Genomic DNA, 25,138 nt, shown 5'->3' with positions numbered 1-25,138 from the left:
ATTTTACCATGGTAAGCAGTTTGGTAGGTGAATTTCAAAGCTGAATAAGAGAATTTTTTATAATCACCTTCCAATAGTCTGCAAATCATGGTGATGCTCTAGCAGAATGATAAATACGAACTCACATAGCCCAATTAACCATTCTGCATCGTCCAACTTCGATTTTTTCCTCATGATCTGATCGGTGGACACTGAACCAGAAATACAATGTTCTCTCCTCCAAAAACTGACAAGAACATCATCCTCCGATTCTCTATTTCCAAAGGAAAAGTCGAACATCTGTAAATTGTTATTCGAAACCGAAATGAGAATATTTGGCTAAGTATTTTGATTGCACATCTCAAAAAATTAATGGGTGGTAATGTAGTGTCATAATCAACGATAATTTGGTTGGAACGTTACAAATTATAATGCAGAAATTTCTGGGATGACGTTAAGTACACGAATGAACCGAACAAATCACAGGTTAGAACAGTTCCATCAGAGTTGTTTGAATACGTTATAACTCATCGATAGGATTCAACAAAATCGATAATTGTCAATTGAGATTGAGGCTTTTGACTAGTATCACTTAAAAATCTATTCGTTAAGCGCTGTTTTAAATTCTAGATAAATTAGGATATGGTTAATCAAATCGTTTTCGTCTCAAGAAAAAAGGGAAATCTCAGAAAAGTTCACAATTTCAAAACATCCCCATTGAATCATGGGAACCCCCGAACCAAGTATTTAACATCATCTAACATTGGGGAGTATCCAATTCGAGACTAAATTTCGCCTAAAAATAATAAATAAACTTACGATCTACAAATATATTACTATTTTTTTTTTTTAATAGTTGAAACATTAAATATATATTCCATTTGAAGACTCCACAGGAGGAAAAATAAGATTGGTGGTATAACTGGAAGGCAACTTCAAAAAAATTACAACAAAAACAATTAAAAAGATTTTTCTAAAATATAACAACAAACAGAGGGTCCTCAGTGATGAATCGAGTTTAGAATAAACTTTCTCCTGATAGTAAATACTGTCTCGAGGCGTGAACAAGGTAGATTCTGCCAGGTAAAAAAGAAAAACATGAATATTATGGATATAATAAATATAAATTGATTACACTTTTTGACTGGGAAATTCGACATTTTGACATGTTTTTCCCCACTACGGATGGGTTAGTGTGCTGATGGCAGCCTCATCGTGAAAGTTTATTCGAAACAGTATCATCAATCACTTCGAACTTTTTTTTGTAAGAAATAAGTATTAACAGAAATTTACAAAGCAATAAATTATTTCGATCAATTTCATTACCCCAAAAGCACAAGTTCACAGAACCAAGAAGATGAGAATAAATAAAAGTTATTCCTACGATAATGATACAATCTCGTCGGTTATAATTTCGCTCGAATCTCGGGAAAAATAAATCGACACCAAACCTATCGGCTACTGGATCGATCAGTCTCGTCACGAAAAAATCACAGATGTACAAGTAATATTTACCCGACAGAAGCCAACGTGTCTATTTACAAACGCCGGGGATAAGCCTGAAACTATAAGAAACGATTCTTGGGCGATAGGTAAGGCTGCGTTTCGGACCTCAGGTGCGGGTAGGTAGACGGCTGATACCGCCTGTAGGAGGCGCTCGCCATTGGTTGGAGATGCGAGGCCCCGTCGCCGAGATCGAGCTGCATCTCTTGCTGATCCTGTATCTGCATCTGCCCCATCGTGGACGTGGCCATGGCGATGTCGGGCATTATGTCCGACAAGTGCCCGTCGCTGCAAGAACTAGATTCCGGCTCTCCGGGAAACCTGAACTCCCCCTCCGCCACCACGGCGGGTAGTTCGTGTCTCTGGGTGAAGTTGGACCTGGGGAACGTCATGTGACCCTGGCATAACAGGCTGGATTTTTCGGGCGACTGGATAGGACCGTCGTATTTACGCTCGTCGTCGTGCTGGTCCAAAGACAAGTGGTGGTAGTTCTCCAGCATATCGGCCACCGGGTCCGGTAGGTTGAACTCTCTGACCACCCTCAAACGGATCTGTCTGTTTATTTCTTGTCTGGAGGATAAGGGCATGTTTATCGCCCTCTGGCAGCCGGGGGATGAACGCAGCTTCTGTTCACGCTTCAACATGGCGCTCATCACAGTTGGATCAGGTACTGGCAGAACGGAAGCCAAAACGTCCACACCCACTGGACCCCTTTAAACCAAATCAGGTTTTTCAATATTAATCAATTGATTTATCAATTTATACGTACCGTCGTGGTTGTTCCTCCACCATATAAAGCGTATCAGGTATATCTTGCATGTAGCGAGCACGTCTCATTCTCATCATCTCAACTTCCTGAATGAGCTGATCTTCGACCAACACCTTGACCTCGTCGTAGTAAGGCATGAAGAGACGCGGCTGAATGAACAGTCCATTATTTTTACCAGATCGAATCCAAGCATTAACGCGGAGATTTTCCCTCTCACCACCTATCATATGGCTAGGTGGGGTACTAACTAAGCCTCTTCTAATCGCTTGGTTTAGAATATCACTATTAGGAGGCAGGATATGGTCCATACGAACTAAAGGCAATAGATCACAGAGTATCTCCCTCAATTCCACATCGCTCAGATCACGCTTCTTTATTCCCTTTCTCGCCACCGAATGAGCAGTGTGACTCACGATGTTTGGCTCTGAAAACACATCTTTTAGACACCAACACCGAAATTTCATATAGAACTACTTTGAAATTATTGAGCAATGGTGTTAGTCAGTAGGGAATCGAAGGAAATTAAGTGGCTAGCCAATACACTTGCCAGGAAAGGAGCACAAACCCCTTTTTAAATGGCCCAAAACCTTGTTGTGGTATAGGAAATATACCTACAAGAAAGAGGTCCTGGAGAAGGAAAAAACTGAATGATAATTACTCTGAAGGCATCTTCCAAGACTGGAAAATTCCGTTTGTTGGAGCTGAAAACAGCTCAGATGGCGCCTACAATAGTTTTGAAGGTCGCAGTGCAATGCAACCCCCTCAAACCTACTAAGAACAAAATTCGCTTCAAACAAAGAACAATTACCTCTGTCTTCCATTCGTCTTATCAATTCACTTTCTCCCCACTTCAGGACTGCGGCCAAAATCTCCAACTCACTAGCTTGTAGGAATGGACTTCTTAAAACCTCAATTAAATGCGTCTTATCCAACTGTTGCAGCACTGGAGATTGAGTTATAGCTTGGAACTCTTCACGTAAAAAATGTAAAGCCTGCAAATCGAAGAATGGGGAAATATGATAACAAATGGATGTCCAACAATTATTACCTGTCTATGCACCCACGCTGAGCCATATGGCTGTCTAGCCCATTGGAGTACAGCAGGCAAAGTTTCTTGCGATAACCATTCCAGTATCAAATCTTCACAGCCCTGCGACAGGATGTCCAACTCGAGGAAACGACCGATTTGGAATAATTCCATGGCTTCTTCTATAGGGGATAACCTAGCCCTGCCTGTGTGAGCCAAGGCTTGAGCCTCTCCAAGGCCACCGCCACAGCCATTTCGTGATATCAAATTGAGATCAACCTGATCCAGGTATATCGCATGAAGCAGAACCCTTGCATACCTGAATTTATCAAAAAATAAGAATGAAATCTTGACAGTCATCCGAATCATTCACCTTTTAGGTATCACACTTTCGTCTAAGACTATTCTGGTGGGAATGTGTAATGCTCTCTCTGTATGCTCCTCTCCGCTACGAGATCTTCGTTGCAATAAATTCCTGAAGAAAGGAGATCTCGCAGAAAGTATTGCTTTATGGCAGGGTAACTCGAGTTTTGGTCTGAAAAATCGTCAAGTTGAGAAGCTTTTCCCTCAGTGCCCACTTGATGTCTTACCTAAAACCATATTCCGAGCTACCTGAGTCAGGCCTTTGGCAGTCCGATCCATCGGATGTGAATACCAGAGCTGCATCGGCATAGTCCCCAGTCTCTAATAAATAACGTAAATCGGCTTCTAAAGCGTTCGGGGTGCCGAATTCTTCCCTCAGTCTCCTTAACAAATTAATATCTATATTCGTATCATGAGGGCAAATATCGCCAGTATATAAGTAACGGAGTAAAGCTGAGAACAACTGCACGTCTACAGTTGCAGTGCGTAATTCTAAACATATTCGGGCACCATAACCTGGACAACCTAAAAATGTCAAAATTTCACTGTTGTTTTTTCTGGATGAAGAATAAACAGCAAGCCCGAAAGACCAGAACAAAACAGCTTGAACCAGTGGTTTGGTTACCTTGAACACATTTACAACTTAGAAAGGATTGCTTGAAGCGATATAAACCTGATTCAAGCCGAGTTCTGTTGTTCACACACCGCTATCTTCGAAAATGAACAACAAATTTAGTGACCAGTACCTGCAAAGAGATCTCTGAAGTAGGGGCATCGTGCGGATAGAAGAGCCCTGTGAATTGGAAAGCAAGCTCCTCTATACACCAAATCGGCATCTGTACAATATTTGAAGTCATACAGTGCTGATAAGTCTTGTTTGAACGTAGCAGCTGGGGGCCTAGCCAATTCAGCCTGAACACATAAGTCTTTGAGAGCAGCGAGTGCTTCATATTCCTCCAGCAATGCTGCTATTTCTAAGGCGCTCCAATCGCTAACCAACTCCCTGAGCATACGCCCATGATCACATGCTTTAGAAGACCTCCTTCGACGGATCAACTTCTTCTTCAACGTAGCAAAACCGGTCACCTTCTTCTTTTTCTCCCTATAAATTGCATTTCACATATGTGTCTTTGAAATACTACAGAAAACACTTAAATACAATGATTTTTTAGGTACTCCCCTGGGCTTAAAAGCCCTGAAATTTCCAATAGTATCGGGTCGTCTAAGTGTTTACTGCAATATTCTAATTTTCATCATTATAGGTATAACTTCGAAACAATTAATTTTTTAATTGATATTCAAGTGACAAAGGGGTTTCAATGAGACCAGGAGAGAGAAATAATAATGAGATGCCTTTCTTCTTCATTTTTTGCTGGCTCAAGATAACATTCTTTCAAATAAATGAATGAAGGTGTGTCAAAATTAAGCACATTCTTCCAATACATTGGAGTAGATGAATTAAAAAAAAACAGTTTTCAATAAAACCAGCATTTATTTGTCCTGAAGAAACAAGGTCGCCTAATTCACTGTTCTACATTGTAGTGAAGAATTCAATTGAAAATTAAATGGTGTTTTCCAGTATCGAAGACATAATAGAATTACATGCAGAGTTTTCAGCTTTTCATATTCTTGTTGATAAATGAATTTGGACCTGTATAGTCTGACCTGAATGAATATTAATAAAATTGGCTAACGCAATAGAGATTGGCCATATTCCAAAAAAAAAATTGGAAGTGTCCTAAATTCCTAGCAATCAATTTTCAATATTAATTACAGATGTATTTATGGTGAAAATCATTTTTTATCTTTTGAGATCATATGAATTTCTTCAAATGAGGGAATGGTAATTCAACATGTGGAATTAAACATTTTAACATGCCTTGAAACCTTAAGCAAATAAGGCATTACAGAATTACCCTCTTATTGATGTCATACAAGAAAAGATGTTTCTCTCATCATGAATGCTTACCTTATGAGAACCCCTATCGATGTGGTTGATGTCTCAGTTAATCCCATTGCTGGATCTACACCTGCAGCAGCGGAAGCATTTACACCCATCCTGAGCACGAACTCTTCAGTCATACACTGTTCGTTTTCGACACCCCACCAACTGTGCTGCAGTGCACAAGGGAACAAACAACTGAACAGGTTCATTGCTTGCCCAGACCTTGGCCTGGAGAACAGACATTGTCTAGAAAAAATTAACGTATACATAATTCGAAATAGCTGAGAAATCGATGTTTGCTACTCAAGAATTTTGTATTCTATTGAAATATACCGCCACTATACTTGAAGTCTTAAACTTAATATTCTTTAAAATTTCAAATAATTCCAGATTTTCTACATCAAGTGTGTTTACTGTCTTGACATTGACTTTCAAATAGAATATATAATAGTTTATTTTCATTTCCTTCTGACACTTTCCAATCTTTTGCTGCATTATTCTTGAAAGGTTTTCATCTGAGAAAATGAACAACAATTTTTTGAAGATATTCAAGTTGAGGACATTCAGACTGGAAATTCTTAAAGGAAATGTCTGATGAAAATTGTAGAATACTATAATCTGGTTGGTTTGTCGAATTATGCATTTCCAAAACAAGACTTCCTCAAGATATATTAAGATTTCTTTACTCCTTTATTTTATGCCCCAAAAAGGAGAAAAAACAAATAGTTTTTCAAGTTTATAGTATCAGAATGGGGATCCTTCAAGACTCTTTTTGAAATTCTTGCATTTCTAAAAAGTGCCTCTGAAAATCCAGTTATTCTTCAGAAGATCTCAATAGTGTTTCAAAGAATTACAGATTTCTGAGAGTTCCGAAGAATTCACCCATATAATATCCTAGTTTACATTTGGAGTAAACAAAATATTGACGTTTTCACAGGTTAGCCAGTTCCAGAATACTATAATACCCATATTTACCTGGGCGTTGAAATCTTCTTATCATTTCCTGGAGAATTATTGCTCTCTTAGTGATATTTACAGGAAAAATATAGTCATTGATATACATCATAACAAAGTAGCCATGTTTATAGTCCGAAAGGCAAATAACAATTACCCACTCACTGCCACATGATCTCATAAAACTGATGTTTAACTTGTGCGAACTACATTTTACTATTACCCTCAAAAATAGTAGAGATATAGTTTTGAATCCTCAGTAAATATACAAAAAGAAATGTATATATTTCACCAACGCCTTGGTTTTTCCCATTGCTCACTTTTCAACTTTTACAGATTTTGCAACATCGCAACTTCATTTCACCTATATTGGCATTTATCGTCCATTTCAATCGAAAGTAGGTCGAACCACGCACAGAAAACCATAGATTTCACGCTCAATATGCTGATGTTTATACCGTAATCATTTAATATTCCTCATAAAATATTGAATTTTAATTAAAATACGAGAAGCTCACCCATTATCTTCGCTGAAAACCACTCTATTTACTCAATTTCAGACGTATCAACTACTTACAACTACAGTAATTACTTTGGAAAGAATAAGTTCTTTTCTTCGTAGTTCAAATGACTGACAGTTACCTTGTAGTTAAGGTTAGCTATTTTGTGGCAATTTCACCTGTAAAAATTAATCTGTGCATATAAATCAATAAGAAAACAATTAAACAGACAAATCAGGATTTCTTCAAACCCTCATGCTTGAATTGGCTGACATATGGGATAAAACGACAGAAGAAGTCGTAGATTTAAAAAATATTATACATTTTACTTGAGCGGCCTTCAAAAGCAGCTGTCTTTCAATAACAACTTGGTAGAGTAGAAGTTGTTTACTGTAAACTAGAATTTAGCTAACTTTATGTAAAAAAATATGTCCGACACTATAGAAATTAAAGCTATTGTAGGAAACAAAACTACAATATCTGATTGCCCAGTGACTGACCCAGCTTCTACAGTTAAGGTGAGAAGTCATTTAATTAGGTTACATATGTTACCTTTGGTAATCATGTGGATACAGTCACTTTTTGAAATTCAAACTATTACGTTTCAGCTTGTTCAATCAACTTATAATTAGTAAATGCAATTCTAAGTTCTTTTTATTCTAATATGAGTTATTTGAAGGTATATCGTGTGACCAATTAATATGTTTTTTCATTCAAAGAAACTTTAATTCTCCTTAAGAAAAGTCGAAAAGTGTGACATTTTTACTGTGTTATATATCTATTTAATTTCTCAGTTTTATTTTATAGATGTGATCCTGACATACTTTCCATATTTGAATAACGATCTGTTTTAGGGTTTAGAAGAATCAAATGCTTTCATCTCCAGGTCTAAGTTGGTAAGATATACATGCAATTTGAAGTTATATGTATGCTTTACCTTCTTTAGGTCTTTTGATTGAATTACGAGTTTTATTCACTGTGTTGTGTCAACACTTCAATGGAAATATACTATAATGTGGAAGCTCACTCCAAATAATTGAAATTCTGTACATTTTTATTCCATTGAGTTGGGGATATGTGTGTATTTGCATGGCAAATCATTGCTTTGGGCTATCTTATAAAAAAGATCTAGTATACTTCATAATTTACTCCCTTAATAATTTGAAGCTTGTTATGCAATTAACTTCAGCTGATTGTTGCCGAATGTGTATATCTTTAATATATTTTTTCATTTAAATTTGGATCATCCACAATAACTTAACGTAACATGTGAATTTGCAACTATTTTCAGTCATGATGAGTTTCTATTACTCAAATTCTAAAATAAATTAAAGATATATTTGGCTTCACTGCCAGAAATGTTGCTAGAACGTTTTGGGATAGATCGTTGTGAGCATTAACAGCATATTATGGAAAAAGGTCAACCAAATCATTCTGAATAGCTTGAAACTCTCATTCTCATAGAATTGATTTCAAGTAAGCATTTCATTCGATTATTGAAAGCGAATAACTACTATATCTTGAAAAGATTTAATAACTAAATTGAGAATTGTACCTCACCTGATATCCAGAACCTTTAGGTTATTGAAGAGTTATGCTGGTAACTAGCTAAGTAAGTGTTTCTTCAAGAAATTCTCGGTAGGAATATCTACTCTATATATATCATCTATCCCCTTCTATGAAATCAAATTCCAAGAACTGAAAGATAGTAAAACATACTCATTCTTTTAAGATTGTTGGCAAAAATATCTTTTCTTCTGGAATGAATTATCTAATCTGTATTGTTATTATTCATGAAAAAACCTATATTTGTTCCACTACTAAAAGTTACACAAAGGAATGAACATGCAGTAGCTCCAAATTCATACTAGTGTTCTAGTTCTTTCAAGAGAAAATGGTAGTAACCAAGATTGTCCCAAATTAATAACTCCGTATATACTTATCATCTCAGCAGTTTGATTTTTTCCATTAAGTTCTGAGTAGTATTTTGAGTATGAAAAAGATACAGTTATGTAAGAAAAGTTTAAAAATGTTATGATCATAAGTTGTGTGCTATTAGTGTTGCAAATAATTCATAGTAATTTTAGAGCATTGATAGCTGATTTAAAAATTCATTCAAAAGTTTTAATATTGGTTTTTCTCAACATCGAAACTGAAATATTAACTGGAGAAATTTCGCCATCTTAATTCATCAAGTCGTCTAAATTCTAGGATGCAAAAACTTCCAGCGCTTTGAAAAAGTCAAGTCGATACAGAAGCCGTTCCTTATCAGCATCCTCAACAGATTCTTATAGTTCAGGTATTGTACTGTAACTAACTCTTCCTTTCATTCTGTATTACTTAGTATTCTGTATTTTCAGTTTCACTTATGTGTGTATTTTGTGTTTGAATGGGCTCTGTAAAAATTTAATTGTGTACCTATTTTCAATAATATTTTTCAAAACTCCTCAATTTTTCATTCGGGCACTTCGTATTGTATGTTGTCAATATTTTCAGCATCTTGCACTGGTAGTAGTTCAGATGATGATGATATATCACCAAGAGAGAAGGTCCAAAAAAATTCAAATGGAAATTTCGATTTTTGTGTGCGCAATATTAGTCAACACCATTTTGGTAGGCGAGAAATCGAGATAGCAGAACAAGGTAGATACGATTTTCCTTCAGAAATTATAGAGGATGTCAAATGAATAATTTCTGTGTAAATATCTCTTGATATATTAACCCGTTAAGGATGCATATGAGCAGACGCAATTCATTGATAGACCTTTGGAATTGAGGAATAGAGAAAAAACACAACCATATTCAAAATTTTGTTCCATAAGATTCAGAATAGTAAAAATTCTCTTATGCTGCGTTGGTATGATGTTTTTCAATAGATTTCTTTTTAGTTTCTGGTACAGCTGATGAACCGGAAAATTTTCAACAGTTAAGAAAACAAAGGTATCCTCCTCCCTCCATTGAACTTATTTATATGGCAGCCTCTAGCTTTATTCATTTTCTTCGAGTCAGTTTAACCCCATATCAAATCATATTCATTTCAAGAAATGCCCGGTATAATGGCACTAAGAAGAAGAGCAGCAGACGATAAGCCTTTGAAAAATGCCAAAATCGTTGGATGCACTCACATTAACGCCCAGACTGCTGTTCTCATAGAAACTTTGGCAGCTTTAGGTGCTAATCTGAGATGGGCCGCATGCAATATTTATTCAACACAGGTATAAATAATTGTACTCTCCATATTCAAAGTCCCTTCTGATTGATTATCTTCAGAATGAAGTAGCAGCAGCTTTAGCAGAAGCAGGTTTTTCGATATTAGCCTGGAGGGGGGAAACGGAAGAAGATTTTTGGTGGTGTATAGATAAATGTGTTAACGCTGAAAACTGGCAACCTAATATGATTTTAGACGATGGCGGTGATGCTACACATCTTATGCTCAAAAAATATCCTGCCATGTTCAAAATGATAAAAGGTATGTTTTTCCAAACTTCTACACCCCCAATCTCGATTAATAGCCTACTTATCGGTTTCCCCCACAAGCCAATTTTTTGAAATTCTTTCAGGTATCGTTGAAGAAAGTGTCACAGGAGTTCATCGATTGTACCAGTTGTCTAAAGCAGGCAAACTAACCGTCCCAGCAATGAATGTCAATGACTCTGTCACTAAAACCAAATACGATAATTTGTATAGTTGCAGGGAATCTATTATTGATAGGTAATTTCAATCTGACTAATGCTCGTTTATCATTGGACAAAATACAATTTTTATTTTCAATGTATAAATTTTGTCTGACTATCATAAAGATGATACATTAATTGAAGGGTATAGATTCTACTGTCTATATGTAAATTTTCATTTGAATAATCAAATTTTGCTGATTTCAAGGTTTATATTATATATCTAAATTCAATCTTTGCTTCACAGTTTGAAGAGATCAACAGATTTAATGTTTGGTGGTAAGCAAGTAGTCATATGTGGTTATGGGGAAGTTGGTAAAGGTTGTTCCCAAGCCCTCAAAGGTCTAGGTTGTGTTGTGTATGTTACCGAAATAGATCCCATTTGTGCACTTCAAGCTAGGTAAGTGGTTATCTTGTGAATCAAAAGAAAATAAAAATTATTTGCTGTTTTCATCATTGATTAAAAGTTCGGTGTGAACTGTGATTATCTTTTTTTACAGTATGGATGGAAATAGAGTAGTCAAGTTGAATGAAGTGATAAGAAATGTAGACATTGTCATAACTGCCACTGGAAATAAGAATGTTGTCACTAGGGAACATATGGACAAAATGAAAAATGGTTGTATAGTTTGCAATATGGGTCATTCTAATACAGAAATCGATGTTGTGAGTAATTTCCCATCCAAACATTTTCAATAGGATTTTGATTATGAAGAAAATATGATTTGTTCAGTGGAAATATCTGAAAATTTTATGTTTAATCGATTTCCTGAAACCTAGTTGAAATGTTTTTTTTTTATTGACAAGCATTGGTTTATTTTCCATCAAGTATGGAACAGGAACAGGTGAAATCAACTGAAATCATTTTAAAATAATGCATACTTTGACTTCGAAGGTCCATAAATCCTAATTCGAGAATAACCCCCAAAGTGTGTTTACTAATCATGCTCAGAAAACTTAAAACACTTTAGTAATTGATAAAATAATCGCTATTTCTACTTGTAGCTGCTCCAAAGATTTTTCTTCAAATCAGATGATTCATATGTATTCATTTGGAATTGTCTGTAAATATCACATTTAGCACATTTTATTCTAAAGCTCAGGAAGTTCTTCTAGAATATAAAAAAATATTTGCTGGGATTATTTGGCCGATGAAATTGCTTCCTTTTCTCGTCATTTTATTCATATATTCATATACAGGGTGTAAATACGAAAAAATTTAATATTCCTTGTCGAAAAATAGTGTGGATCTTTCATCTCCATTTTTTTTTATAACCCCGAGCCCAAATACAGCTCCCTAAAGATGGCACCTAAAAGGCCATTAAATTTCTTCGCAGCTATTCATTTACATCCTGTATATCTCTTATTCTCGCAACTGTTAAAATGAGGAAATATATTTTATTTGTAGACATGCTCTCTGAATTTCTCAATAATATTTCACAAATTTGATCTGAATTTGGGTAGACAAGAAAATATGAAGAATCTTATTACAGAATAGTCTGAGAACTCCTGATTTGACATGGGAAAAGGTACGGTCACAAGTTGATCATGTAATTTGGCCCGATGGCAAAAGGATAATATTGTTAGCCGAAGGTCGTTTGGTTAACTTGAGTTGTTCAAGTCTTCCCTCATTTGTTGTTTCTATCACCTCAGCTACACAGGCTCTTGCACTCATTGAACTTTTCAATGCTCCAGCTGGCAGATACAAATCTGACGTATATCTGCTACCAAAGAAAATGGGTAATTCCTTAATTGACTGTTCTCATTAGTATTGGTGGTGTTTGCAAGCATGACTTCCTCTCTTCTGTATTTGTAGATCTCCTTGCATTACCAGCAGCCTAACTTGGTAGATTTAGGTGGCGCTTTGTTCAGTGGATTTTCTTTCAAATTGCAAATTTTTTATTTGGGTCTATCTGGTTATAAAAGGTAAAATCTGTAGTGCCCTATACCTCTGGAAGTAGTAATACACAGCTGAAAGATCCCTTTTTTGTCTAAATTCACCAAACCTTCACAGATAAGAAGATATTCAAATTTCTTTCAGACTTTTAACAAGAGCTATCAGGTTTTGTTATACCAATTGTACTTCCAAAGATATATGGCAGCCTGCAAAGTTTCGCACTAGATGCAAATTGTGTAGAACAGCACGACAGATGTTAGATTAAAATATGATGCGGATTAGTTCATAAAAAAATTAAACCTGCTTTTTAACAGTGGAAAATAATATTGTTGAAGATAGGGAGTTCCTTTTTGCGAAAGCCTTGAGCGGACATGCAGTAAAAATATTACATGAACTGACAATTATACATGAGTATTTGCCAGTGAACTGGCAATTATAATATTTTTTCTGCGACTTTTTTTGTCAGTTTCTCCTTATATCTCTTTTATTAATTGTTGAATGCTCTAGGTCAATTGATCAGAGTTGATGAAACCTCTGTTATAATTAAAACTGAGATTAATTCTGTTTCCGTTGCTATCAACAATAATATATTTTACATATTATGCTTTAATGGGTACTTCCAATTCACAATTATTATTGGTAATTGAACTTAATGTTGCACATTAATGTTACATGCACTTTTTTTGCGTTTTCAGCAAGTTATAAGTGTGGTAATAGTTTTCATCATTTATTTTCAGATGAATACGTAGCAAGCCTACACTTACCAACATTCGATGCCCATTTAACCGAATTGACTGATGATCAGGCAAGATATATGGGACTTAATAAAGCTGGACCTTTCAAACCTAACTACTACAGGTATGATTTACACAAAGAGGAAAATAGTAGAATGTTATGTAGTCGTTTTACACAAGTGAAATAGACTCTTTGAAATAAATTGAATTACATTCATAAATTTTAATTTTTGTTACAGGTATTAAGGAAATGTGTGGAGCAGGAACACAGGATAATATTAAGTCAATGTTAGAGGCAATCGACTAGATGATGACAACATTTTTGCAGTATTAAGTTCTAGGTTATTGTTGATGATTGAAATTACTCAAAATTAATTTAACTTGACGCTATTGTTATTAGTTATTGTTAACAATTGAAGTCCTTCTTTGATCAGATGTGTGTTTCATTTAGATTTTCTCATGTATATTGAAAATGAGGAAGGAAAAAAATTTGATACAAAATCATTATTATTGATTTGCAACGTGAATGAGGGGATAGATATACAGGGTGATTCACAGAAAAAATTACTATTTTCATGAGAGGGTTTTTCTCACCTAAAAGTATTCTAAAAACTGATCAAAGAATTTGAATTCCATATCATAAAAGCCGTAACGCAATTAGAAAAAAATCAGATATCAGATTGTTATGGTTGAACAAGTCTACATTTTTCAACTAGGTAAATACTTTTTTTCTGAAAACCAAGCAGGGTTTAGAAGTGAGCGAATATAAAAAAATGAAAACTGTTTCCTAGAACAGTTTGCAAAATGCACCATATGCTTTAATCAAACTAGCAAAAAATCTTATGGAGAGTACTCTCCATAATCTTTCCTAAAAACGCCGCAAGAGTGCGTTGTCGTAGGCAGCAAGACATTAAAAGTTTTAATTCGTCTGATGTTTCTAATGCAGCACATGCGATTTTTCCTAAAGAGTAGTGAGTCTTTTAATAATTTTCTTATTGGAATCTTCATTTTCTCTTTGGTATTGCCAAGTCCATGTCTCCAAAAAGCAATAAGACGATGGTTATGAAATGACACTTCGTCATAGACATCTGTTTTCGTTTTTCATGTCTATGAATTTGTCAACAAAACGGATCAACTTATTGGGGAATTGTGTATATTGGAGAAATAGGATCTTGGTTATTATATAATCAATTATTTTCACTTTTCCACTTTACAACCAACCTTGAATCCTGACAGAAACCACTTGAAAGTGAAACCTTGGCAACTATAAATAGTATTATTCTGAAAGTGCGAAAAATCTCATTCAAATCGCTGCCCAGTCTCTACCCAGTTTTAAAATGCCTGTACCCAGAGTAATTTTCGTACTTGGCCCCCCAGGTGCTGGAAAAGGCACTCAATGTAAACGAATTGTAGAAGTAAGTAGATAATTTTGGAGGAAATCCTCAAACAATTCATATCACAATATAATTTCATACAATGAATTGCATTTTCCTTCCAGAAATATGGATATGTCCATTTATCAGCAGGCGATTTACTCCGGGAAGAAAGAGCAAAGCCTGGATCTCAATATGGGGAGCTAATAGAAAATTATATACGAGAGGGTAAAATAGTTCCTGTTGAAATAACATGTAGTTTACTGGAAAAAGCTATAGAAGCTTCTGGTAAAGAAGCTTTTCTCATTGATGGGTTTCCCAGAAGCAAAAATAATTTAGACGGATGGAATAATACTGCAGGAACACGCATCAACCTTTCATTTGTTTTGTATTTTGACTGCCCATTAGAGGTAAAGTTTGTGAGAAACGATGAATGTATAACCTAAGCAATGGCCATTTTATATTTACAGACATGTACAGAAAGGTGTTTAGCTAGAGGTGCTGCTGGTAGTGGACGTTCTGATGATAATCTCGAGAGTTTGCAAAAACGAGTAAGAACATTTTTATCAGAAACAGAACCCATAATCCAGCATTACAAAGCAATGGATATGGTCAAAACAGTAGACGCCACAAAGACGGAAGAAGAAGTCTTCAAAGAAGTTACTGAAATTTTCGACAAAATCAAAGTTTAAGTCAGTGCGGCAACGATCAGTATTTATTTAACAGTAATACCTCAAGATTCCAAGATTCATCTTGATTCTAGTGATTTGATGCTTTTTTCCATCAGTGATAAATTGTAAATTTAAGATTATTTATTTAATTTGCAGATGAGGTGTTTAAAGATATTACTGTGACACTTGACAGATAGTTTACTTTTATTTAGACGTTCAGCTTCAGTTCAATAAATCGTTAAAATACTCATTCGATATTCATGTATCCTTTGCACAAATGTGATCAATTTTTTTGTACTGAATAGTGTAATATCAGTATTTTACAGGTAGCATTTATTGGTCGAGGTGTATAGTGAAATTCAAAATAAATACAAAAACACTGTTTAGTTTGCTTCATTTCCCAGCGACTACAGGAATAGGAAATTGTGTGTGGGGAAGAGAATATTCTGGTTTTTTTAGATAAAATTTTATTTTAAGAATTACACTTGTGTGAATCTGATAAAATTTTCATTAAGGGTAATAAAAGAGGAGAGGAATATACACAACAGTGAAAGGAACACTAAAAGATTTGCAAAGATTTCAATAAGGAACAAGTTTTAAAATCCGAATAAAAGCTCAACCAAAACCATATCTATAAAGCTATATGTCAAAACAGGTACATTTTTAATGTGAAATATTAATTACATTAGATATAACCTTCAGATAAAAACTATGTATTATCACAATAAACAAGATAAGAAAATTCTAGGAAACAATCAATCGATAAGAGGAGAGATAGTAGTACTTGAAGTAGAGATGACTCTGCAAATTCATTTGAGAGTGGAAGTATATGTTCATCCTGTCTTTAAGTAATACTAATTGTAATTTATACACCACATATCAGAACTTAAATTGATCCCTCAAATTCCTTCTCAAAAGATTTTCATCGATTTTCTATACTTTGACAACATAAATAGGATTAATATAAAATTATTATAATTTAATGAACGAGAAATTTTGTTGAAACCAGAAAAATTAGAAAGGGAAATCCTATCATTAGAATAGTCTGGATCAACAAAAGCACCAATAAATATCATTGAAAAACTACTCACAACTTGAAGTAGAACCCTTAGCAACAAAAACACAGGATATAGGGCAAGAAATTGTTAAAATCATTGGCTACCGTAGGACTTTTCCTGCCCTAGGGTAACCAACGATTTCGACAATTTATTAGTGTTCTATAATGTGTTCCACTGAGTGTTAACAGAAAACACACTTTTGGTTTATAGAAGATTCTATAAAAATTTTGTAAATCCCATCGAATAAAAGTCAATTAAGGAAATTGATTAATCAAAAGATATTACAGCTCAAGTTGCTACTGTACATTAATTCATCTTAAAATTGTTTTGAGTGGATTAAGTACTTTTTAGGTTAAAATCTATAATGCTACCTTACATAAAGAGGTAGATTAGATATCAAGAGCAATTCAACATAATAATATGAAACATAAACAATATTACAAATTTCCATCAAGGAATTCAATTTCAAAGTATTCAACAATAATAAATTAAATGAACTGGTAATAGTACGGGAAATCGAAGCTATAGGATACTGCAAAGTGCCACTTATTAAAAAAATGTACTTATTTCTTGTGTTTGATAACTTAAAACCATTAAATTAATAATTTAGTACGATTAAACCCTATAATTACATTTACTATAAGAATTACCACTATTTTTGAGTTCCACCAAGGCAATGGCAGTTTGGATTTCATCATTGGTCATGGCTTTCTTCTTGCCATCGTGCAAACAAACAAGAACAGAAGGCCTATTTCTATTTTCCATTATAACTAGATTCTCAGCGGGGCAAGATAATTCGGAATTATGGTTATTTTCTGTACTTCCAATGGGTTCATCCCAGTTCAAGGGTTGGGCCAGCTCTTCATGATTCTTATCAAGATCAAGAAGGTCCCCCTTTTTTGTGGCCTCACGAAGCCATCTTTTCTTTGGTAACTCCTTGTCGTCTCGGCTGGAATCTAATAAAGATGAAGCAGTTAAGTGATGAAACGAGTACAGAGAACTATTGAATACTGAAAAAAGTACCCCTCCAGGCAGAACCCATGACCTCCTGGTTGAAGGACAGGTTCTACCTGTCCAAAGAGGGCCACTTGTCACAGAATTCTGAGTTACTATTGACACCTATGAAAGTGGTGATCATTAAATTTTTTGTAGACAATTAAGGTAGGAAAGGAACAGGCAAATTGAAAATAAAGAGGATTTTTCAACTGTAAAATTTTTTTACAAAAGTATTAAATACCTGCTTCCTCTTTGGCGCTTAAATTGTCCTCAGCATCGACTGCAAGAGTTGGAAAATCAACTTCAGAAGGGGGAGGAGTGTTTTCTATATCGGTGTGATTCGAGTTTTCATTGGAACTCAGCCAGTGGAGCGACAGCGATGGTGATTTTTCACTGTAAGTTCTCGATCTCGGCCTCTTGGGAGTTGTTTCTAGCTCTCCAGACGACCCAGAAGAGCATCTTTTGATTCTCCTGTTGGAAAATCCGAGGGAAATATATATTCCAATACTCCAAGTAATTAAAAAGTACTCACTTTTCATTGTTTGTCAACCAGGCTCGTACTTCAGCATGGTGAGCTTCATCCATTGATTTGTCATATTCAATTTTACTTGATGAGTTGAACCTTTTCAACTGCAAATCAGGATGAAGCTGACAACGTCTATTAGCATGAGTAAATCTCTGGTCACAGTTAGGGGCAGAACAAATAAAAGGTTTTTCACCTGTGTGCAGTCTCTGATGGGTTTTTAATTGTCCAGATTGTGCAAATCTCTTGCAGCACTTTGGATAATCACAGGAATACGGTTTTTCACCTTGAAATATAACCAAAATCATTCATTATGAAACTTTCAATCATGTTTAAAAAACTATCCAGAATTGAATGAACTGCAAAAAAACAACCTTCATATTATTATGGAAAACTAAACAATAATACAATTGATATTTCTTCACGTAGGGAAGCAAATCGCTTGTCAAAAATAAATTGTGATAGATGTAGAGTTCATTCAACTCCTATAATGATCTGACTTATGGATGAATATAGTCCATTTTTCTTAAATATGAGGATCTAACTAGAAAAGATAATAAAATCCGTTCCGAATCGAATGTTAAATGAAAAAGAGCTAGAATTATTCAGAATAAAAGTAAAAATGAGTTATACAACGAGATTTAAATGTCCTTTAAATGTCCACTACGCGTACCTGTGTGGGTTCTCAGATGAGCTTGCAGTGATTTTATCCTAGGAAAAACCCTTCCGCAATAGGAGCACTTTATCGAGCTTGGGGATGTTGAACCTTCCAAAATTAGAGCATTCAAACAATCAGCCCTTGGACGACCTCTTCGGTTTTCATTGGGAGATACAGAAATTAGTTCGTTTGACGAATTCCCGTTACATGCGTCTTTGTCTATTGAATTAAGAATTCTTGGTTTTAAGGCCCTTTCTGGTGTTAATGTTGTGATTTCATCATTGTTCGATATTCCCTTATTACGTTTTGGGGTACGGAACATCGTTTAAAGGGACACTTTCACTTGATTTTATTTATGAAAATCAACATTTTCACAGATGCAAACAAAACAAACCACACAAGTGTTTTGCCATCGGTGATTTCATGTTGACTCGTGTAGATGGCGCTAATATTGGAGGGAAATTGAATTTATAGCCAACATAAAACAGTGACAATTATTTATTTTAGTTATTAATTCATTATAGATATAAAAATCATTTAAAAAATATGCTGCTTCGATAAAAGGTCTTCTTCGAAGAGTTTTAATAACCTTTTCGTTGCCGAAAATTTATAAATAATACTCTCAGATCAATAAAAAATTGATTGAGATAATACTACATACTTTGTACAGTGTGTTGAAATGAATTTATATATTTTTGAAAAATTGCGTGTATGCAATTACGGGGACATCTTTTAGAATACAAATTACTAATCATTTAATTTCGCCCCTTTGAGCAATATCAATCGTAATTTGAAATGCAAAGAAGGGTCTCACGCAGTATTATTAGGAGGGTTCATTTTTTTTGAGCGCACTTTTTTCGTGCAGCATAATCCAAAAGATATGTTACGCACGTCTTTGGTATTTACATTCCTACGAACATCAACAACAATAAAATTCATGAAACTTAATGAGATATGCATGGGATAGCAAATTCTTAATGTTATCCACGTGAAAAAATAAGTATAGATAAGTGTTATTGAGGCTTTTGCAAAAAGGTATAAATTTCCTTGAATATTGTTGGAAAAGTATAATTTTTCTCAGAAAAACTGAATGAAAGGAAATTGGAGCAGACATTATGGGATTTTTCTTGATGGAAATAAACTTATTCAATTCAAGTATTGAGTCACAAGAATCTTTATTCAGAAATATTACAGTATCAATTATGTATTATCTCTTCTTTTTTGGAGCATTTTCTAATCCTCTTATATATCTCTTTGGGATTTGATATTTGTCTGAAAAATTCATAGATACTCAGGTAATGGACAAAAATCAAATCAACGAGGAAATGTTCTTACCAACTAATAAATTATAGATAAAGAGGACTTGGTTCCCCTGAACTAGCAATTGTTCTGTTTTTTTCCCTGGTGGAGTACTAATGCTTGTACTTGCAGCCACCCCATGCTGACATTCTTTGGCAAACTCTGCAACTTTCACCCCAAAAAGTTCCAAATTATCCACAAGAGTAACTTTCTTATTTCCTGATCGGTTTGCTACACTCATTGTTATAGGACTAACTTTTCCTTTGTTGAAAATCTCTTCCTGACCGGTTTGTACTTTGAAACAGTTTTTCATAGCCCCACAAACTTTTTCATTCACTTCCTCCCAAGCTATTGGGTTCGTGTTTTTGCAAATTGAGGATAACGTTGCATCAGGTTGAACCAATCTGGAATATTAATATGTTATGTTGTCCCACTCTAAAATAAACACTTGGTGAAGTGCTTTGAAATGTTTGTTCAAAATTGATGAATATTGTGGACAGCAGTAATCTAATTTCTGGTTGATGGACAGGAAACCACCTACCTTGAATTTTCATGTTGACAATTATTGAGCAAAATATATTCCCTAACATGTTTTTTCACATCATTGCCAGTTATCGTATCTCCCTTTCTGAAATAACAATAAAATTTTGGAATTATACACCCTAAATGATAAATAATTCCAGGTGTACAGACAATTATGGGATTCCTGCCTGGAAAAGTACTTTTTTCAGAATTCCATAATTGTCTATATGCCGAGAATTCCTCATCATTTGAAATTTATCAGACGAAAAACTCATCTTTTTAATTATAAATCATATTTCGGAGGAGACAAAATTCTTACTGCCACTTAGGTTCCTTGGAATTGAGAATTGGAAGCACATTGTTGGTAACAATATAAGATTCTGTTATATTTGTAGTATCACTTTTAGAAGAGGAGTCATCTTGATTTTTCTTAGGTCTCTCATCTGGTTTTACATAGAATTCTTCATATTTCGGATGAGTTTTATTGATTTCGACAATGGATTCAACACCTTTTTTCATTTCTTTAACTGTTATGATGTTATCCTAGAAATAAATCCCAGTTAATTATTCTAGAAGAATTACCTTATTATCTTATTACCTTGCACATTTTATCCAAGAATGGTTTCAATTTTTTAAATGAAGATTTCTTAATATCCAGGGTTATTCCAGGAGGGCAGTTAGCCAGCATTTGTAGTTTGTAGAAATTTGAGGTCAATATTGGCAGTGTCAATGTTTTAGAATATTTAATGGCAGTAAAGAACGTCTTATATAACAGCTCATCAACTTCCTCAACAGACATTTCCTTTTTCATATCATCAACATCTAGATTATTTTCTTCATTAACAACCACACTATCATTTTGGTTCTCGTTAAGAACAATGTCCTCAACATCAGGTTGAAGCATACTACAAGATTCTGATGAGCACATATCTACTTTCCTTTTAGGAGTAGCTCCCAATGGTGGGAAATCTTGGTCATTACTGAAATTTAGCCATTCAGGTGGACCCATGTTAGGGACTGAACCATTCTGTCCTTCTAGAGTGAACAATTTGTCTCCATAAAGATGTATTATGGTAACACATTTTCCTCTCCTTCCAGAAGCTTCCATATCAGCAGAGCTCATCGCTGCATACCCAACAGCAATAGATGCTTTGTTAGTTGAAAGGTTGATTGCCACAATAGCGTCTTTCTGGATTGCACACCCATATTTAGGAAGGCCAGACTGGGCCGGAGGAGTTAATACACCAGGTAACATTAAATCCGCTCCTGAGTTTATGAAATTCATGACTTCTTTGTGTGTTGTGAAATTATGTATAATATTAGGAAACTGCCATAATAAATATAAAGTTGGAAAAAGTTTATCATATAACTCGAAACATATGGGACGCTTTTGAACTGTGTATACTTGAATTATTTCACTAGAAGCTGTCACAATTTTCACGATATTCAAACCTTCTTTCTTAGGCAATAGGTTATTTAGATCCTCTTCGGTCAGAGTAGGATAATATTTGTGGATTTTATCTTTGATATTCTTCCTGGAACCAGATCAATAGAAACTATAATTCATATTATGATGAACATTGACACTTACCTTTCAGATCCCTTTACAGGTGTGTTACTTTTAATTTTTATTGGTTTACGAAACATTTTTTTAAAGAAAAATAGTGATATATTTTGAAAACATAACCTGTTTTGCCAAATAAGAATCATAGAACCGAGAAGGTTATCTATGCATAGAACTACATCTAGGCTCTTTGGTTCACTCCAGAGATATCTCTATATCTCTGGTTCAAGTCCACCCTTTTTGAATTTTTAAAAAATTATTATTATTTTCGAACAAGAAGTTCTCACATTTTTTCAAGGATTTTTTGAAAAGTTTTAGTCTAATCCGCTGAATAAAAAATAATTTTAATTTCACTCTCACTACTAGAAAAATGAATGAAAGCAGATGCTCTGATCAAAGAGTAACAAGTTGTTACTCTTTGGTCTGATAGTTATGTAGAAACGGCCAGAGACAAGAGACTCTTTCCCTTTCTCTATGGAAACGGCAACACCCCAAGAAGACATGTCAAAGTGTTTGACGTTTCTATTTTTTTAGGTTAACATCTGACACTGACAGGTCTATGTTCCACTTCAAAACATCGTATTTGTTGTATTTCTCACAACATTCAACATTGGAATTTGTACCCATTTAGAGAGTCTAAAAAGTGGCAAATTATCTCTCCCATACTGCATCAATTTTTACTCCGAAACTAGGCAAGTCAAAGTTTAGGGACCCAATTCATATAAGATATCCGCAGTTTGCATTCGTCTAGCTTGGTGAAAGTTTTTTGTTAGTTCAAACCGTATTTCCTCAAAATGGTTCGCGTATTTGTTGTTGGTGTAGGAATGACTAAGGTGAGTCTGTTTCACTTATTTCATCACCATCAAATTATGACGCTTTAGTGTCCGACATTTTTGATCATCAAATTGAGAATTTTTTTATTATAGTTTGAGAAACCTGGAGTGAGACAAGATGATTACCCAGAATTTGCTAAAGAAGCTATTGAAAAGGCCCTTTATGACTCAAAACTCAATATAAAAGACATTGAACTGGCTACAGTTGGATATGTATATGGTAAGTGTTCGTTCGGTAATGAATATTGAATAATAAATGTAATAGAATTTCATTGCCTATTTTTTTTAAGGCGACTCCACTTGTGGCCAAAGGGCGATATATGAAGTTGGTATGACTGGAGTACCAATTTTCAACCTAAATAATAATTGTTCTACAGGATCAAGTGCCTTATTGATTGCTAAACAATTTGTTGAATCTGGTAAGGATTGTGTGTTAGCTTTAGGATTTGAGAAAATGGAAAGAGGAAGCCTGACATCAAAAGTAAGGAGCCTTGAAATCTTTCCTATTATAACTTGAATATCCAAACCTAGATATTAAGGTTCTTTTAGAGAATGGGATGGTTGAAGGGCAGAAATATTTCAGCATAAGGCTTAAACAAGAAATAAATTAGAATGTGTTATGACTTAATTCATGTTTTTCACATGTTCTCATTGGATATTATTTTTTGTAGTTTACTGATAGAACAAATCCTATGGATAAACATGTTACTCTGATGGCTGACCTTGTTGGTCTCAATGAAGCACCGATAACAGCTCAAATGTTTGGCAATGCTGGATTAGAACATATGAAAAAGTATGGCACTAAGCCTGAACATTTTGCTAAAATTGCTTACAAAAACCATAAGCATTCTGTCAATAATCCGTGAGTTCTAATTAATTATTTTGTGAATATCTTTTCCAATTTGATATCATTCACAGCAATTCGCAATTCAGAGAGGAATATTCTCTGGAAAAAATCATGAATTCTCCTGTAGTATTTGGACCTCTGACCAAATTGCAGTGCTGCCCAACTAGTGACGGTGCTGCTGCTGCTATTATAGCTTCTGAAAGATTTGTCAGGTCTCATGGACTTGAGAAGCAAGCAGTTGAGATTCTTGGTATCGAAATGGCGACTGATACACCCTCTACTTTTGCTGAAAGAAGTTTGATGAAACTTGTAAGAAAAATCTATTTGAGAAACAGCGAAGGCCCAATATGAATTGAAATTTTTTCTTTGAAGGTTGGCTATGACATGACAAAAAATGCAGCTGAACGTTTATTCCACAAGACTGGCGTCAAACCCACAGATGTACAAGTTGTGGAACTTCATGATTGCTTCTCAGCAAATGAGCTCATAACTTACGAAGCTCTTGGTCTTTGCCCTCCTGGTAAAGCTGGAGAACTCATCGACAGGGGTGATAACACCTATGGCGGAAAATATGTAATTAATCCAAGTGGTGGCCTCATCTCAAAAGGCCACCCTCTTGGTGCAACCGGTTTGGCACAGTGTGCTGAACTTTGTTGGCAACTTAGAGGGGAAGCTGGAGCTAGACAAGTACCTGGGGCTAGGCTTGCTCTACAACACAATATTGGGTGAGATTTGGTTTCTAAACCAATATAGAAGTGCCTTCTAAGTTGAGTTTTTCAGTCTTGGTGGTGCTGTGGTGGTTGCTCTCTATGCTAAAGGATTCCCTTCATCAAACAATAATGTTAATGTGAGGAAAACTAGCTCTAGTTCAAATGGTGAAGGTTTCATTGTAACCCCTTACATGAAAATCTTGGAACAAATCATGTTGATTGACCCTGACAACACGGTAGATAAATTCAGAGGAGTATACGGACTGAAGGTTATAAAGGAAAATGGGGAAGAAGGATTTTGGATTATAAACACAAAGACTGGAAAGGGAACAATTGAATTTAATTCAAAAGGTTTGACAAATTCAGTTTTAATTTGATAATTGAATGAGTGAAATTTCTACTTGGATTCATGTGTCTTCTCTTTTTTTACAGTCAAGCCTGATGTTACGATAATAATTAAAGATAATGATATAATAGAGTTGTTTTCTGGTAAAATCAATCCACAGAAAGCGTTCTTTCAAGGCAAGGTGAAGATTCAAGGGAATATAGGTCTGGCCATGAAACTGACTGAACTGCAGAGAATTGTAAAACAAAGAATTGTTAATATTACTGCAAAATTATAAATATTTAATTACATGTTTGGGTTAGGTATACAAATTACTTATTGTTAATTTTTTACTATGTTTTAATATTGAATGTTATATGTTGTGGGTCACAAATATATTTTATGGATTTTCTT

General features: G+C 34.8%; 6 protein-coding genes across 9 annotated transcripts; 3 read left to right on the top strand and 3 right to left on the bottom strand.

Moving 5' to 3' along the window:
• Nucleotides 1-1,294: 1,294 nt before the first annotated feature.
• Nucleotides 1,295-6,925, bottom strand: LOC123321418 (BTB/POZ domain-containing protein 7). Of its 2 annotated transcripts, none has more exons than XM_044908997.1 (9): nt 6,562-6,925; nt 5,611-5,832; nt 4,388-4,743; nt 3,869-4,166; nt 3,652-3,813; nt 3,300-3,597; nt 3,060-3,243; nt 2,252-2,675; nt 1,295-2,193 (listed from the first exon to the last, which is right to left on the bottom strand). In XM_044908997.1, the coding sequence occupies exons 2-9, from the start codon at nt 5,793-5,795 to the stop codon at nt 1,545-1,547; spliced, it is 2,556 nt and encodes an 851-aa protein (XP_044764932.1). In that variant the 5' UTR covers nt 5,796-5,832; nt 6,562-6,925; the 3' UTR covers nt 1,295-1,544. The 2 variants fall into 2 exon arrangements, with proteins under 2 accessions (XP_044764932.1, XP_044764933.1); XM_044908998.1 differs by having other exon boundaries at nt 3,869-4,157.
• Nucleotides 6,926-7,184: 259 nt separating this feature from the next.
• LOC123321359 (adenosylhomocysteinase-like 1) lies at nt 7,185-13,778 on the top strand. 3 transcript variants are annotated; one of them, XM_044908890.1, is made up of 12 exons: nt 7,185-7,558; nt 7,895-7,936; nt 9,252-9,339; nt 9,537-9,683; nt 10,083-10,255; nt 10,311-10,509; nt 10,601-10,751; nt 10,962-11,114; nt 11,215-11,380; nt 12,208-12,454; nt 13,349-13,469; nt 13,585-13,778. In XM_044908890.1, the coding sequence occupies exons 1-12, from the start codon at nt 7,469-7,471 to the stop codon at nt 13,589-13,591; spliced, it is 1,584 nt and encodes a 527-aa protein (XP_044764825.1). In that variant the 5' UTR covers nt 7,185-7,468; the 3' UTR covers nt 13,592-13,778. The 3 variants fall into 3 exon arrangements, 2 of the variants coding, with proteins under 2 accessions (XP_044764825.1, XP_044764826.1); XM_044908891.1 differs by lacking the exon at nt 7,895-7,936; XR_006538856.1 differs by lacking the exon at nt 12,208-12,454 and having other exon boundaries at nt 7,187-7,558.
• Nucleotides 13,779-14,454: 676 nt separating this feature from the next.
• LOC123321361 (UMP-CMP kinase-like) lies at nt 14,455-15,771 on the top strand. Its single transcript, XM_044908893.1, has 3 exons — nt 14,455-14,760; nt 14,844-15,128; nt 15,189-15,771. The coding sequence occupies exons 1-3, from the start codon at nt 14,683-14,685 to the stop codon at nt 15,408-15,410; spliced, it is 585 nt and encodes a 194-aa protein (XP_044764828.1). The 5' UTR covers nt 14,455-14,682; the 3' UTR covers nt 15,411-15,771.
• A 241-nt stretch (nt 15,772-16,012) lies between these two features.
• LOC123321360 (gastrula zinc finger protein xFG20-1-like) lies at nt 16,013-19,054 on the bottom strand. Its single transcript, XM_044908892.1, has 4 exons — nt 18,640-19,054; nt 17,976-18,252; nt 17,685-17,914; nt 16,013-17,403 (listed from the first exon to the last, which is right to left on the bottom strand). Exons 1-4 carry the CDS (start codon nt 18,944-18,946, stop codon nt 17,063-17,065), a joined length of 1,155 nt encoding a protein of 384 aa, XP_044764827.1. The 5' UTR covers nt 18,947-19,054; the 3' UTR covers nt 16,013-17,062.
• Nucleotides 19,055-19,780: 726 nt separating this feature from the next.
• Nucleotides 19,781-22,158, bottom strand: LOC123321427 (eukaryotic translation initiation factor 2D). The gene is made up of 6 exons (XM_044909015.1): nt 22,037-22,158; nt 21,044-21,980; nt 20,765-20,988; nt 20,465-20,551; nt 19,960-20,327; nt 19,781-19,896 (listed from the first exon to the last, which is right to left on the bottom strand). The coding sequence occupies exons 1-6, from the start codon at nt 22,153-22,155 to the stop codon at nt 19,832-19,834; spliced, it is 1,800 nt and encodes a 599-aa protein (XP_044764950.1). The 5' UTR covers nt 22,156-22,158; the 3' UTR covers nt 19,781-19,831.
• A 397-nt stretch (nt 22,159-22,555) lies between these two features.
• Nucleotides 22,556-25,136, top strand: LOC123321891 (sterol carrier protein 2). The gene is made up of 8 exons (XM_044909676.1): nt 22,556-22,842; nt 22,936-23,062; nt 23,133-23,323; nt 23,514-23,704; nt 23,761-23,998; nt 24,062-24,414; nt 24,470-24,750; nt 24,832-25,136. Exons 1-8 carry the CDS (start codon nt 22,804-22,806, stop codon nt 25,020-25,022), a joined length of 1,611 nt encoding a protein of 536 aa, XP_044765611.1. The 5' UTR covers nt 22,556-22,803; the 3' UTR covers nt 25,023-25,136.
• Nucleotides 25,137-25,138: the final 2 nt, after the last annotated feature.

The sequence above is a fragment of the Coccinella septempunctata genome, chromosome X, assembly GCF_907165205.1.
Source record: "Coccinella septempunctata chromosome X, icCocSept1.1, whole genome shotgun sequence".
Lineage (NCBI taxonomy): Eukaryota > Metazoa > Arthropoda > Insecta > Coleoptera > Coccinellidae > Coccinella > Coccinella septempunctata.
This window is presented reverse-complemented; position numbering and strand designations above follow the sequence as displayed.